The 15,042-nt window shown below is 41.9% G+C and overlaps 2 protein-coding genes across 3 annotated transcripts; one reads left to right on the top strand and one right to left on the bottom strand.

The window, feature by feature from the left end:
* The first annotated feature begins 960 nt into the window (after positions 1 to 960).
* sgpl1 (sphingosine-1-phosphate lyase 1) lies at positions 961 to 11,102 on the top strand. Of its 2 annotated transcripts, none has more exons than XM_030748496.1 (14): positions 961 to 1,162; positions 3,623 to 3,788; positions 4,197 to 4,264; positions 4,559 to 4,706; positions 4,889 to 4,968; positions 5,357 to 5,485; positions 6,877 to 6,965; positions 7,064 to 7,172; positions 7,257 to 7,355; positions 7,447 to 7,593; positions 7,841 to 8,079; positions 8,172 to 8,318; positions 8,398 to 8,518; positions 9,248 to 11,102. In XM_030748496.1, the coding sequence occupies exons 1-14, from the start codon at positions 1,151 to 1,153 to the stop codon at positions 9,389 to 9,391; spliced, it is 1,698 nt and encodes a 565-aa protein (XP_030604356.1). In that variant the 5' UTR covers positions 961 to 1,150; the 3' UTR covers positions 9,392 to 11,102. The 2 variants fall into 2 exon arrangements, with proteins under 2 accessions (XP_030604356.1, XP_030604357.1); XM_030748497.1 differs by lacking the exon at positions 961 to 1,162 and adding an exon at positions 3,097 to 3,208.
* A 425-nt stretch (positions 11,103 to 11,527) lies between these two features.
* pcbd1 (pterin-4 alpha-carbinolamine dehydratase/dimerization cofactor of hepatocyte nuclear factor 1 alpha) lies at positions 11,528 to 14,783 on the bottom strand. Its single transcript, XM_030747840.1, has 4 exons — positions 14,628 to 14,783; positions 13,810 to 13,941; positions 13,617 to 13,697; positions 11,528 to 12,995 (listed from the first exon to the last, which is right to left on the bottom strand). Exons 1-4 carry the CDS (start codon positions 14,628 to 14,630, stop codon positions 12,903 to 12,905), a joined length of 309 nt encoding a protein of 102 aa, XP_030603700.1. The 5' UTR covers positions 14,631 to 14,783; the 3' UTR covers positions 11,528 to 12,902.
* Positions 14,784 to 15,042: the final 259 nt, after the last annotated feature.

Genomic DNA, 15,042 nt, shown 5'->3' with positions numbered 1-15,042 from the left:
CAGCTCTGCGGCGCTGTTTTCACTCCTAGAAAGAAAACAACGTTACAAAAGATACTAAATGATGAGTTCGCTGATATCAGAAAATATGGGCACTTTGAGTAGAACAAAGGTAAACGGGCTTATTCAAATTAATGTTTTCCATGGAATCAGGATCACTTTTAACTATCTGAGAATTTGTGTGTTTTAGTAATCTTGTTAAATGTGTAAATTTTTTTGTAGGTTGCCAAAAAATATATATCATACTATAGCTCTGCTCTCTCTCTCTCTCTCTCTCTCTCTCTCTCTCTCTCTCTCTCTCTCTCTCTCTCTCTCTCTCTCTCTCTATATATATATATATATATATATATATATATATATATATATATATATATATATATATATATATATATATATATATATATATATATAAAATAGATCAGATTTATTACAAAACTGGATTTTACGGTCTGGTCATCAAACATTTCCGGGGTAAAGGTTACTGACTCAACAAATATGGTGGTTGCCATGGCATTGTTGGATTCACATGACAGTAGTTGTTTATGAATGATACTGATACTGAATGAATGATATATTGTGCACCCCTTGCTGTGTTTTTTTCTTTTTTCCCCTTTGGTTTTATCTCTGTGAGTGTATGCTTTTGTTTCTTTCTGTTCTGTGGTTATTTGTTACTTTTGCTGATAGGTTCTATTTGAAGTTGTGTAAGATCTTAATAGTTAAGTTAATAGTTTGATATTTAATTTTTTGATTTGTACATTTTTGTCTAATAAAGCTTTAAAAAAAAAAAAACATGACAGTAAATGGCTTTTACGAAGAGCCTCTGAATGCAACACAACGCACCCAGCTGCGGGCGTGAAAACGTGCGTCGGTCCTGCGGCTCCGAGGGAAGATCTACGAAGTACGCGGTGCGGCGTGGACTGCGGGCTCTCACAGCGGTGCAGCGTCGTCAAATCTACACATGCGCAGACCGCGCGCAGTTATACCCGATCCCGTTCGTTAGTTCCTCAGACTGGGGTTAGCTTGCTGCTGTGTTTGGTAGTAGCATGTAGATGAGAGGAGAACACTCAAAACAGGGCTGCAGGAGGTGACTTTCCCGAGGAGCGGACTTAGAAAAAGAAAAGGGAAACTTTCGGTGGCAGTTCGCCTTGAGAACATGGATTACTGGGTAGGTGTCTCTTCGCTTTCTTCTCATCTTCTCACGTTACAAGCGGACTGGCGGACGGGACAATGACAGCGCAGCTTCAGGACGCTTCAAGGTGCAAAGACTTGTTTATCAGTAGTGAAGTGGCCTAATGGCCCGACTTCGTTTTGCTGTGAGGGATGCTCCGAGTCCACAAACAGCGGTCACTCTTGTGAGCTTCGTGTTACAGACACATGCTTGTTTTAACCTCCATCGATACTTTGGCCCCTTTATATTGCAGTCATCAATACACGTCTGGTATAAAAGATGTAACTGCGCGTTCATGGTACGCTTTTATAAGGTCTGTCTTCTTTATGTGGTTTATGGCTCCTTCACTATTGTTTATTGTGGACCCCCACCTGTTTAAAAGTAGAAATCCTGTTCAGCATAAACCTGCAGGAAGTTTAAACAAAGCACCACTCTTAGTAGTCCCACGAGAGAGCTGTTTAAGGTTGTGCAAGCAGGGTTTTTTTTTTTTCTTTTTTTCTAATACAAGTCATCAGAGGCAGACAAAAGACTCAGCACTAGATGGCAGCTGGTCTGACACAGATTTGCTGTCCGTGCAGCATTTACTGTCACTGTCTGAAAACTCCTTCAGGTCATCTCAGGGGTGAGAAAGGAGAAAAAAAAGCATAGTTTTATTGTTGGGCTAAATGTAATTTTGATGCTGTGGCAGTCCCAAGGCTTTGTAGAGGGTTAAACGAAAATTTCCAGACTCCACAGCTGTAATTATTCCCCCCTTCAAAGATATCTCTTTGAGCCTTGTTGATGTTGTGTAAGCTGCCTGCTTTTTCCTTGATGTATCCAGGAGCAGCCAGCCCAGTGTATTTCCATGAGAACATGACCTCCCCTTTGAATCAACAAAAGGTCTCATTAAAAGAATAGTCAAATGTTTTATGGGGTGGGGGAGGCTAAGCAAAGGAATGGGTGTCCACTGCTCAACAATGAGTAGCACAAAAGTGGTACAAGAGGCTTTGTGTGAACTTGGTGTAAGTTTTCCTGAGGCAAAGATAGGGCTGAATGGCTTGGAAGTGTGTGGGTGGATCTGAAGCTGAAATGCAGACTCAAAATTGCAGTGATCCTTGATTATACCCATCTAATCTTTTTTATTTTTGTTGATGACAGATGTGTGGCAGTGATCAAGTATGGGTTTTGTACTATGTAGTATACCTGCCATGAAAACTCAAGTCAAGGTTCCCGTTTAACATATGTTAGTGGCTTATTTTCTGTTGCTTCAGTCAGCTGAGCTTGCTAAACCTGTATGAGAACAGGCTGTCCAAACAGGCAGGTACGGCAGCTGCTGCCCGGTCAGGGGGTAGGACTCCCGTGGCTCACTAACAAGCCTAGACTAAAGATTTAATGAAGATTAAAAAAAAAAAAACACCTTTCTTTGGGAGCTCATTCACTGAATGAACTTTCAGACACAATAAACTGCATTTCCGTCGCACTAGGAGGGCTTGCCTCATTGTGCTGTTTTGCTGTGTTTATATCTGACAGACTGTGATCAGTTAAGATACTGTTGCTGAACCTTAAGCTTTCTGAATCTGATTGTGGCTGAGGTGGCAGGTCTTGGCAATCAAACTGCCTGCTATTGTGTTGTAAAAAACACTATTTGAGGAAGATAATGGAAAGATAATTTTTCTGCACTTATGCAATTGCATTGACAGGCATTTCACTGTGATTAAGGCTCAGCTAGATCTTCTCATGCATTCAGATTTGGACTGACAGAATAGTATTCATTGGCAATCAGGCTTTGAAGTAGATATAAATTATACGTCAACATAAATTCGTATCTCTGTCTTTCCTGTCTGTCTAATCCTGACTTAATCTTTGGTGGATTGGATGTGTTGTCGGTTGTGGGCGGAGTCTGTTTACAGACCTAGAGTTACCTGAAAGCATTCTCTCACTTTCACCCTGCCAACTGAGTGCTGACTGTTTCTTCACCTGACAGGGAGGGAAAGTGCTGACAGTGTTTTTAAGTGTGTGTGTGTGTGGGATAATTACTCTATAGGCCTGACAATGTCTTCAAAAGTAAGTACTTGTAGTTGAAAGATGAGTTATTTTCCTTTAAAGTAACTGCATGTGTTGTCAGTCACTGGCTTTGGAGCTTGACCTGAATTTTATTTGTGATCTGTACATCTGCGCCTCACAAATCACGTGTTACGTTTCAAAACATTCTCATTAAAATAGCTAAATTTGAACTGTTGCCTCATTTTGCAGTAAAACAGTTGTTATTGCGTCAAACGGTGTCTAACTTTCTCAATAGATGGCACGCAGCCGTAACTTCCCCATATCACCATAGTCATGTAAGAGATTTGTATCACCAAAAACATAAGCAGGGTTGTATGAATAGTTTGACCCTGCTGTAAATCCAACAGAAAAGAAAAACTAGTGGTTGCTCTGCTATAACACATTGTAATGCATATTGTGTGTCTTCATGTCCAGAGTGCCTTGGAGGTGTATAAGGAGATGGTGCTGCTGTACTTGGAGGAGGGCCGCCGGCAGGTCAACTCACATTGCGCCGACCTGGAGCCGTGGCAGATCATCGGCGCGACAGTCATCACCACACTGGGAGCACTATGGGTCAAAGGCTTCCTATTCCAGCAAGAAAGTAATCTTTCACACGTAAAGCTTGGGTCCAAAGTAGGCCTGCTAGAGTCTCAGTCAGAGATAACTCATGTAATCAACTAACCATCTGCTGCTAATGTACTGCATACCATGTAGAAATGTGGCATGACTGCGAAAAGCCTTCATTTGTCAAGACTTTCTAAATCTGTCAGTCAGTCGGTGCTGAAATTCTTCAGCAAGTAGATCGCAGCCAGCCATCTTCAGCTCTTGGAGAGTGAAAGGTCAGAGCGTGGTTTTTTTTGGAGAAAATCTAGCTCTTTAATTTGTTCGCCAGCAGAATGTAAAGGCCTCGTGACTGTGATTATAGGTCACAGTCAGCTGTTTAATATTTGTGGTTGCATGCATGCCAACATTTCACCACAGCTGCTGCCTTGTGTTTTCTGGCTAATAGGTCTGACATCAAGAATCAAGAAGCAGGGCTTTAGACTCATCAGAAAAATACCCTTCGTTGGCGGGGCAGTAAGTATCAGTGGTAAATCTCTTCCTTTTTCCCCCAACTAGTGTGCACTGCCTGTTTTCTGGGGTTATTATGAGTCACTCTTGGATGACTGCATATCTAAGACATGGAGGGGGAGGGGAGGATGACAGACCTTTGGCACAATTAAGATGATGCTCTGGTGATAACATGTGGTTACTTCTGTTCAGTCAGCTACTTTGTTACTTCTCCTATGTCCATTTTAGGGTATTGTGTTACTTTACTGCTGTTTGTACTGTTTTTGCCTGTAAAGTAACTCTGTCCTATCTTTGTATCAGATTCAGAGCAAGCTGAACAAGGCTTTGGATGACATGTCTGCTAGTATGTGTACCCTGAAGGAGGGGATGAGTTACACTACAGAGCTGCCCTCTAAAGGTCTCACTCAGAGCCAAGTAATGGACAAAATCAGAGAGTATGACACCCTGAGTAAGTCGTCATTCAACCCTGAGATTCCTGTTTCTTTATCAGTCTCACTGATTTACTGTAGAGTATTTCTAACCTTCATTACTGATAAGAAAACTTGTGGCCTTATCTTTTTTTTTCCCCCTTTTGAAAGATATGTCTTTGAGAAACGTGGTGATTTATGAAGAGACAATGTTTCATTGCAGATGAGGTAAAGTGGGAGAAAGGCTGTGTTTCTGGAGCAGTGTACTGGGGTGATGCATCACTGACCAAACTCCTGGTGAAGGTATGCATCTTTGTATACATTTGTAGACTTTGGCATTCCAAGCCTTAATATCAAGGTCAAGCTTCAATACATTTTGGAGGTAGTTACAATAAGCAGAACTTAGTTAATATCCATCCATCCATCCATTCGCTTCCGCACATCCTGTTAAGGGTTGCAGGGGGGCTGGAGCCTATCCCAGCTGTCATAGGGCGAGAGGCAGGGTACACCCTGAACAGGTCGCCAACCTGTTGCAGGGCCTTAGTTAATATTATTTTTTTTTTTTTTTATTTCAGTTCCTGGTCAGCCCTTTCAGTGACATAAATATCACCCTGATTTGGGGGTTTGCAGTTTATGCAGCACTATACTTGTTTTGACATTCATTTATTTATCCTTTTTTTTTTTTTTTAAGGTGTATGGAGATTTTGCATGGAGCAATCCACTCCACCCAGACATTTTTCCTGGCGTAAGGAAGATGGAAGCAGAGATTGTCAGAATGACCTGCACACTCTTCCACGGTGGACCTAACTCCTGTGGCACAGTAAGTCACCATACAGTAATCAGTTACTATGTCACAGTAATGGCATATAAGCAGTTGTATGTTTTCATATTTTTATTGAACACTGAGTAATCCCATCGAGTCCAGGCCAAAAAAAAAAAAAAGTAAGGTCTTCAAAGTTACAAATGATTTAGGAGAAATTTTTGGACCATACATCCTACAAAACCGTTTCAGTCCAAAAATATTTATCAGGCTTTGAACTAGACTAGATTAAGAGGGTTGTTTAACATTAACCTCTTTATCACAGGCCGCAGCATCTCAGCTGGGCGAAGCTCAGGACTCTGACTCGGTCTTTCCAAAATCAGAATTTTCTCATCTTTTGACTCGTACGTGTTTTGTCGCACCACACAAGCTCTCCCAAGCTTCCGGTCACTGGCTGCCGCCTTTGCCTCCTGTAGAATGTATTGAAATAATTTGTCGCAGTGACTGCAAGGCACCCAAGTCTCTTTTGTCTGCCAGTTCTTTTATTAGTTTTGGGTGTAGCAATTATTGTAAGTTTCCTCCATTTGTAAACATTTTTATTTTGGAGTGATTAATCTCCAGGTCCTTAGAAGTGCTGTGCAGTCCTGTGAAAGTTGTTGAGATTGAGGTATTGTTCTCACAAATCAGTCTGTCGTAAGCAGCACAAACGTTGTCAGTGCCCAGACTATAGATAGATAGATAGACCCTTTATTAATTCATTGCAGGAAATTACATTGCTATGGCAGCTTCAACAGGGATATGACGCCACACGTCCCAAACAGCGAAACAGTATTAATTCCTAATAAAACTAATAATATATACATGTGGATAAATTATTATTATTAGTAGTAGTAGTAGTAGTAGTAGTATTGTTGTTATTATTGAACATTCAACAGTCTTATAGTAGCTGGTATAAAGGACCTGGTGAGGAGTCCAGACTTGTACTTTGATGCAATCAGTTTTTGACTTAAGGTGCTACTGTTGATAATCTCCAGAGCACGGAGTGGGTGTGCAGGGTTGATCATTACTGATTTCAGCTTTGAGAGCAGTCTTCTCTCCGGCACCTGCTGGACTGTCTCAAGTTCGGACCCAACCACAGAGCCGGCCTTCTCGATAAGTTTGTCTGCTCTGTTCTTATCTGCTGTGCGGACACCTTGTCCCCAGCAGGCCAGAGCAAAAAAACAGCACTGGCCGCCACTGTATGGTAGACGCTGTGCAGCAAGGATTGACGCACATTGAATGACCTTAGGAAATAAAGTCCTCTTTGTCCCACCAGTCCAATTTATTAAATCTTGGTGATCTCAAAGGTTTCTTTTGTGCAACTCTTACCAAACAATGTAAAACCTGTTTTTTAAAAAAAAAAAAAAGAAAGTGATGGAAATTTGACTTATCTCGACCTCTCCTTTTTTCAGGTCACCTCAGGTGGAACCGAGAGCATACTGATGGCCTGCAAGGCATACAGAGACATTGCATATGAACGAGGCATCAAACACCCTGAAATGTAAGTTGAGCTTTAGATGACACAGAGGCCATGTCAAGGCTTGTTCCTGCCAGAGACCGTCATAAAATTATTTTTGGGTTCTGCTTTTGTTTCTGCAGCCTTGCACCTGTGAGCGTCCATGCAGCTTTTGACAAAGCAGCACATTATTTTGGGATGAAGTTGGTTCACATTCCTCTTGACAAGAAAACGATGAAAGTAGATGTGAAGGTGAGAACACGTGTAGACAGCATGTGTCAACTGACTTCTGTTTCCAGGCATTATTTATTCCACTGTTGTTTGTTCTCTTTCAAGGCCATGAGGAGAGCCATAAGCAAGAACACAGCCATGCTTGTCTGCTCAGCACCTCAGTTTCCTCACGGAATCGTGGATCCTGTTGAGGAAGTAGCCAAGGTCAGACATGTACCATTTTTTTTTCTTTAAATCTGTTCTAAACAAAAGCAGGGAAGTCAAATCCCTCACCCTTTCCCGTGATGTGTTGCAGCTGGCTGTGCGCTACAACATCCCACTGCATGTGGATGCCTGTCTGGGTGGTTTTCTTATTGTCTTCATGGCCAAGGCCGGTTACCCACTCGCCCCATTCGACTTCAGGGTAAAGGGTGTTACCAGCATCTCTGCAGACACGCACAAGGTAAGGTGTGGCTGTTTGTTCCCTTCAGATCAAATCTTTTTTAATCTTACACGTTTCTTGTTTTGTTTAATTCCTGCTATAAGCACTAGCACACAAGTAATTATATCTAATAACAAACCCTGGCAATAGACGTTGCACTATGTATGTGTGGTATGTACAGGGGAATGCTTATTTTAATTCTGCACCTTGTGTGTGTGTGTGTGTGTGTGTGTGTGTGTGTGTGTGTGTGTGTGACGTTTCTCTCTAGTATGGCTACGCCCCCAAAGGTTCATCAGTGATCCTCTACTCTGATAAAAAGTACCGTCAGTACCAATATTTTGTAGCTCCTGACTGGCAGGGGGGGATCTATGCCTCGCCCTCTATAGCAGGCTCCAGGCCAGGAGGAATCATTGCCGCCTGCTGGGCAACCATGATGCATATGGGAGAGAACGGATACGTAGAGGCCACCAGGAAGATCGTCAGCACAGCTCGCAAGATCAAAACAGAGTAAGAGAGAGATTTGTTACACTTGAAGAGAACTTTCAGTCCATAATCTATGATCGCCTTTAATGTTCATTTATTTTATTTCTGCTTGCCAGAATTCGCAAGATAAAAGGGGTGTTTGTGTTTGGGGATCCTGTGGTGTCAGTGGTGGCAATCGGCTCAGATGATTTTGATATTTTCCGTCTTTCTAATGCACTGACGTCAAAGGGCTGGAATCTGAACACACTGCAGTACCCATCCAGGTAGGTATAAATGCTAACAATTCAGGAGATGAATATTGTGTGCTAAATATTCACAGCTTCACAATCTCTGCTTTCACAGCATCCACATTTGCTGCACAGTTTTGCACACTCAGTCGGGGGTTGCTGATCACTTTATTCGCGATGTCAAAGAGCAGGTCGCCATCATCATGAAGAACCCCAAAGAGAAAACTACGGGAATGGTGAGTTAGCTTTACTTATCTACATAACCATCATTTACTATTTAGCAACCTGCAGGTTCTTTAAGACGTTTAAGTAACACAAAAACACCAGTACTTCTGTATTCAGTCTGAGGCAACCTCGGACTGAATACAGAAGACTGAAGCGCATGCAAGTGTAGCCAAGAGAGACAAACCAGGATGAGGACTGTATGTTTAGCTTTCTCATCTGTTTAACATCCGGTGGGTATTTTGGGAAGGGAAGTGGTATTTTTCTTTCTGGCTGTATAAACCATCGACTTGGGTTGACATAAGCAGATGTTTTGTGTGTCACTTTTAAACTCCGCCCATGTGGGATGAGCCAGCACTGTGCCTGACAGGTTCGTCAGCGGTGTAGATAACACTGAGAACAGATCATGCTAAAGATTTAAGGTGAATTCAGTTTAGATGAAGAGGTCAGTTTCTCAATTTTGATGTGTTTTTGTGTATTACTGCATTAGTTTTTTGTTTGTTCTTTGGATCCATAGAACCTCACCAGCATTACAGTTACGCTCAAACACCCACTTCACAAAGATTTGAAACCACAAACCAAAAAAACTAACCTACATCTGTGCTGCCAGTTAACTGGAACATTTTATTAATGCAGCTGCTTTCTGCATCTGAAAGTACACAGCTGAGAGAGAACCTGTGTGTGTCTGTGGAAGGTGATGAGTCTGGATGTTTGTAACCTCCCTTATGTTCCTGCTCTTGCAGGGAGCGATCTACGGCATGGCCCAGGCCATCCCAGATAGATCCCTGGTGACGGAGATCTCCCGAGGTTTCCTGGACTGTCTCTACAACACTGAGGTGCTCAAGTCAAACACCAGCCACATGAATGGGAACGGGAAAGCGCACTGAAAAGGGAATGGGCCCTCCTTGCCCGAACACACTGCATGCAGGGAAACGCTCTCGCCTCCTCCAAGAGCTCCAATTTTTCTAACGCTCAGCGGTTGCCTTATCTTGCATACCTGCACCATATGTAGAAACATTTGTAGCGATCTTTGAAGCACAAGCCTTTGTCATTTTAATCAGCCCAGAGGGAAATCGCTTTTAACACTGCACCTAAATGGTACAGGGAAGACATGGCTGGGTCCAAACGAGTTTTAACCTCGACTTTGATTTAAATTATGTAGAGGAAATGTTTGTGATTATTGTTTTTGTTTTACAGTTCATTTCAATTTTAATTTAATATGCATGTCTATCATGATGTCTACTGATTACGCAGCAAAACCATTCAGTTTTTTTTAAAATACCAGAACATTTCAGCTCATTGCCATCGCCGCTTCATCGTCCTTGATGACTCTGCAAAAAAGAAATCACTCAGTGTGTTCAAATCGCTGTGCTGCCTCTAGCTTATAACCTGATGTACTGCTCTGGACTGGCTGTACACACCTGTGTCGGTGGGGACATTATCATCATCATCACTATGTATCAATCTAAAAATAATCATTTTTAATGTAAAAGCACTGCAGTCTAAAAAGTACATATCAGGTTAATGTGTACATCACTTGAAACCGACGTTTATCTGCAAACCTGAACATATAAGTCCTCATTTGTTAGCACTTCATTTCGTTGTCAGTCTGCATTTGTGGTCCCATCTGCTGTGGTTGGTATTGCAGACAGTGGGAGCTTTTAATGTTATTAATGTCCACTAATACTGTCTTTTAATTTAAATAAGGGAGAACAGGGGCATTAATATTTTGAAAGAGGCTAGTGATGTCCAAAGTTCTTCAACTACTTGTCAGTTACTTGTATAATAAAGTAGCAGAAATGTAATATTTCTGTAATCTGTAGTCTTCAAAGTCACCTGTGTGTCACCTTGTTGTAATCATTTGTTTCCTAATTCAATCTACCTCAGTTTCCACTCAATGCAAATGTCATTATTTCATCCAATGAAATTCATTGTAACGGGGTATCAGTTTTCCATTTCTTACAATATAGACATCACAGTGCTGGGGCATTTGAGAGACTGCACTAAAGTGTCCCTAAATACACTGAAAGGGAACATCTCCACTGTGACTGATCCACAGATTGAGAGATTATTTTGATTATTTTGGGAGAAACCAGCTGTTTGCCCTGTCTGTGGATATACTGTACTGTGGTAAATATCTAGTCAGCAGGATGTGTTACTCACAGGTTGATAACAATGCAAACTGTAACACCAAAATGACCTTGTTCTCTTTATCTCACATGGTTTCCTAACATCACTGAAACTCCTTGAATTTATTTCCATGTCTGTGCAATATGTAACTTCTCCTCGATGAAGTGTAACAAATGGGAATGCTCTACTTTTCATGTTTAACAGAAGCGTTGTAGTGAGCGACAGCTCATCAGCCTTGATTAGTGAATTTTAAGCATTTGTGTGACCACTGCATTTTCATCACTTGCTTAATTTGACTTTTTTTTTTTTGAGCATTTGTGTTTTCAGCAACTTTTTTTTTTTTATGTACTGGGAACTTTTGAAGAGATTAGAGATGAATGTATTTAGAGTCTTAAATGTGCAAGAATTTCCCATCTTGTAGCCAGTGCCTGGTTAAAAGACTAATGAAACAATCCCACTAACAAAGTTCATGCTGTCATGTGTCCATTCATTTGTCCTGAAATACTACAGCCAGTAACAAGGTGTGGAAAGCCATGCTGATACAACGGGGGGGGGAAAAAAAAAAAGGCTAATCCTATTACTTTTGAGAAATACAAACTGAATGTCCGAGGAATCTAAATAAGTTATAGGTAGTAGCTGGCTGTGATTACCCTCCGACAGACTCTCTGAAGGTTTACATGATAAATCTTTAATATGTCTGGCTTCTATTCTTGTAGTTTGGTGACATTATGCAGCTATAGTGCGTTTTGAATTCATGCTGACCCTGCAGTCCTTCCAGCATCAGGGATTTGGCTTAGTTGACTATAGCAGATGGCTCTGCAGTGATGCTTTCAATAAGAACTATTCAGATTATTTTCTAGTTTTCTTATTAATTACAACAAGAAACAGTTTGATGGAGAAAATAATTTTAATGACAGTTCAAAAACACTCAGCAAGCAATACACACATGCTGGGTCCAGAGGTGTAGTGCTGTGTGATACTACCAGAGCGCACCGGTTACGCGCATGCCCACGTTAACGCGCAGGGTGGAGCATGTGAGCATAGCCGCAAATATTAGACTGTAGTACAGATCTTAAAGCCGTTTGTGCACAGCTTCGTCTCCATCAGAACAGCTCTCCTCACTGGATATGTCCTCTTACCTTTTCCACTCTTTGTGGAAAGGTTCGCCTCCATTTCTCTCTGTCCCTCTTTTAATTTGTAGAATATGTGAATTTGTAAGTTGGAGACTCTCTGGTCTTGATACAGCTGTTTGAGAGAGGCAGCGGGAGCGTAGGACTCATCCAGAGAAGGGCTATTTTATCAATAAGATGGTCGCTATAGAAACTTGAGATCTGTGTAACAGCTGGATTTCTGAACAGTAGGATGTAGGAGAACAAATCAGTTACGGTGAGGTCCTGACCCATTAATGAAGTTACTGTGCCACATGCGCACATGACCAAAACCCCAGACACTGAAGTCATAAATGCAGCCTGTAATAATTATTGTGATCCTTGTATCGGGGTTCTCCTCCGACGCTTCAAGTTCTGCTTTGTTTCATTAAAATATTTAGGATCAGGGAGACGTGACTCTAAACATGCAGTGAAGAGTTACAGGTCAGACCCAAAGGTGTGCCACCCTCATGGCTACTTTGAGCCTTATATAACAGCGCTAATTAGGCGCTTGTAACATTTGCCCCTCCAAATAAACGAACACTACTAACAGCATTGATCGCAGCCTCTTCAGGTACAACGTTAGACGTGTTTTCAGTAAACCGTATTATGTGGTATAAAAGCGCAACGTAATTCTGCGTGCGGCTAGTTGACTTCAAAAATGAGGGCTCACTTGACCGCAGTCAAAAAAAAAAGTTACATACGGGAACTTTTACAGCTACATATGCAGTAAGCTGTAACTATCTGTTTTACAAATGTCACTATTGGTTTATTGGCCCTCATTCATTAGACACTCTTTAATGACGTTTCAAGACAGATTATGTCAATGCGATTATTTTATTTCTTCTCCTGCGTCGTTCCGTTGCGCTCTGGCAGTAATGGGCCTATGGTTGGGACAGAAAGATTAATGTACCGGTGGAATGATCTTAATTTGCCAACATAATCCCCACCCCGTTTAAAAAAAAAAAAAAAAAAAACCCACGAGGCTCTGGGCAGCCTGACACCTACAACTGCATTAGTCACAGTGAACGGGAAGTTATTCACGCTTTAGAGGCTTCTCATTTCACAAAAATACGAAGAGCACTTAAATTTTTATCTGCCAGGACCGATGGGATGCTGCTCACATTAGAGATGCCTGGTCAATCAGGGTGGCCAAAGAGATGTCACGCTGGGACAACCCCCCACAGTCATGCGTGGAGAGAGTGATCTGGACCTGGGTTAAAAAAGGGGGAGGGAAAAAAAAAAAAAAAGTTTGAAATCCAGCCTTGTCTCCATTTGTTGGAAGATCATATTAGGTGAAGCGTCAGCACAAAGTAAGACCTTGGGAAAGTGTCACTTAAGCTTTCAACAAAAAGGCAATATACCAAGTTTCTAAAGTGGAAGCATAGCAAGTTCATTAAAAACCATTTTGACATGAAACTGGTCAGTCATTAGGGCTCATGCCTAAACAAGACAAGCTTTTAGTAACACCTGAGTTCAATTACAATTTCACAGCCCTGATACTGATTCTAGTCAACCAGCTGCACTTCTGACAGAACCAGCAGTGTGAGCATGGTTTTAACTAGTGAAATATTCAGGGGTTAAACTCCTGATAAAGAGACCTGCAGCTACTGTAAGCGGTACAGAGCAGGCATCCTCTGCTTCAGGCTGAAAATGACCAACAGTGAGGAACCCGTTAGCACAAAGTTCTGAATTAGGTGTACCTAATAAACTGGATGCCAAGCACACAAACTAGATTAATGTACACCTGTGTTAAGCAGTGTTATGAGTTGTGCTGAATCAGCCTCCTTGAAGGCAAACCTGGACACCCCCCATCATTATTGGACCTTCATACCTTATTATAGACATTGAACCACTCAGGATGATGGTTCAGCTTCTCTGCCTGTAGGGCCACTCTGGACATGAAACCAAAAGCCTGGAGAGGGAGGAAAAAAAAAAAAAATAAAAGACAGTCATGTATATAAAATGCCCAGAATCTAGTTATGTTGGTCAAGTCTAAAATTGATATTAGACAATGATGCAAGAACCTGACTGAAGTCTTTGAAAATGAACTCTTTGTAAATAGCATCCCTTCCGACAACCTCCACCCACTGAGCGTTGCGTAGCAGAGGGAGTAAGTGGGCTCTCTCCTCTTCGCTCAGGCCCTGAACCTTAGCAGCCTGAAAGGACAGAACAGAGGGAACAGTGCAGCAGATTTGAGAGGGGCAGTTTCACAAACACAAACTGTGATTGGTTGCACAGGAACCCATCTGGAAACAATGAGAGGCCGCATTCCTAGTTTACAAAACTAGCTGGTTCAAAGGTATGTGGTGGTGGTGGGGAGAGGGGAGGGTGGTTGCTCTTTTCCTTTAACGCACGATGCAAAGTCACATGGGTTCAAAGTTAGACTGATTTCATTCAGCCTTCATGTCCCTGACTGCACGTCTAAACTGCAGAGTCAACATTGCACAACATCTTCCAAATTGTGCAATAAAAATGGCATACATATGAACAGTCAGTGTCCAGCTGATCAGTCATTCTTATATACCAGCAGAGCAACCAGAGCCCGAAACAGAGCAGTGACATCAACAGGTATCATAGCAACGCTCTAATCTGCTCCATTTGTGGCATGAATGGGCACTGCAGAAACAAGTACCACTGGTTCAAACCTCAAGGTGGCTTGATGACTGTATTTCTATTCCTCCAAACTTATATTGGCACATGACACTTTATTGCATTTATTCATCTTGAATACCTAATTTGTCAGCCTCCAATTAAACATGATATAACAGAGTGCTACCTTATGACAGTGAGGAAATGTCAACAGCTCCATGTGGCACAAAATGGAGAGAGGTTGTGTACTCACCATGTTTGCAGAGGGCTTTCACACACAGGAGAGGTTCAGCTCTAGCACCCTGCTGCACAGAGGCAAATCTGATGTGGGGACTCAGTGAGAGCAACTGGAATAAATCCATTCACAGTGGGACCCCGCCTGGCTGCCCTCGCAGGAGCCTGAGCAAAAATCCTCACTGCTGCTAAGCCATTCAGCCAGCTGTCAGCATGGGTTTAATCATAAACTGTCATCTGTTGCACAAGGCATGCATGAAGCCAGCTATTGTAGCAGGATTCAGCACAAAGGCCAGTGCAGCAGTGTTTGCCGTGTGAAGAGGGAAGACACCATAGCTTAAATGTACTCTTTAAAAATCATTTTTATAGTGTATATGCACACATATCAAATAGAAGTTTAATCCTGAGAATAATTACCTACTAATGGGTAGGTA

The sequence above is a fragment of the Archocentrus centrarchus genome, chromosome 15 (assembly GCF_007364275.1).
Source record: "Archocentrus centrarchus isolate MPI-CPG fArcCen1 chromosome 15, fArcCen1, whole genome shotgun sequence".
NCBI classification, from domain to species: Eukaryota; Metazoa; Chordata; class Actinopteri; order Cichliformes; family Cichlidae; genus Archocentrus; species Archocentrus centrarchus.
This window is presented reverse-complemented; position numbering and strand designations above follow the sequence as displayed.

Coding starts and splice junctions, on each gene's coding strand:
- pcbd1 (XM_030747840.1), bottom strand. Junction 13,698..13,809: donor TTTTCAAAGACTTCAGTCAG/GTTCTTGCATCA, acceptor CTCCCTCTCCAG/GCTTTTGGTTTCATGTCCAG. Junction 12,996..13,616: donor GGTTCAATGTCTATAATAAG/GTATGAAGGTCC, acceptor TTTTTAACCCAG/GTCCAGATCACTCTCTCCAC.
- sgpl1 (XM_030748496.1), top strand. Junction 8,319..8,397: donor ACACTGCAGTACCCATCCAG/GTAGGTATAAAT, acceptor CTGCTTTCACAG/CATCCACATTTGCTGCACAG. Junction 8,519..9,247: donor AAGAGAAAACTACGGGAATG/GTGAGTTAGCTT, acceptor CTGCTCTTGCAG/GGAGCGATCTACGGCATGGC.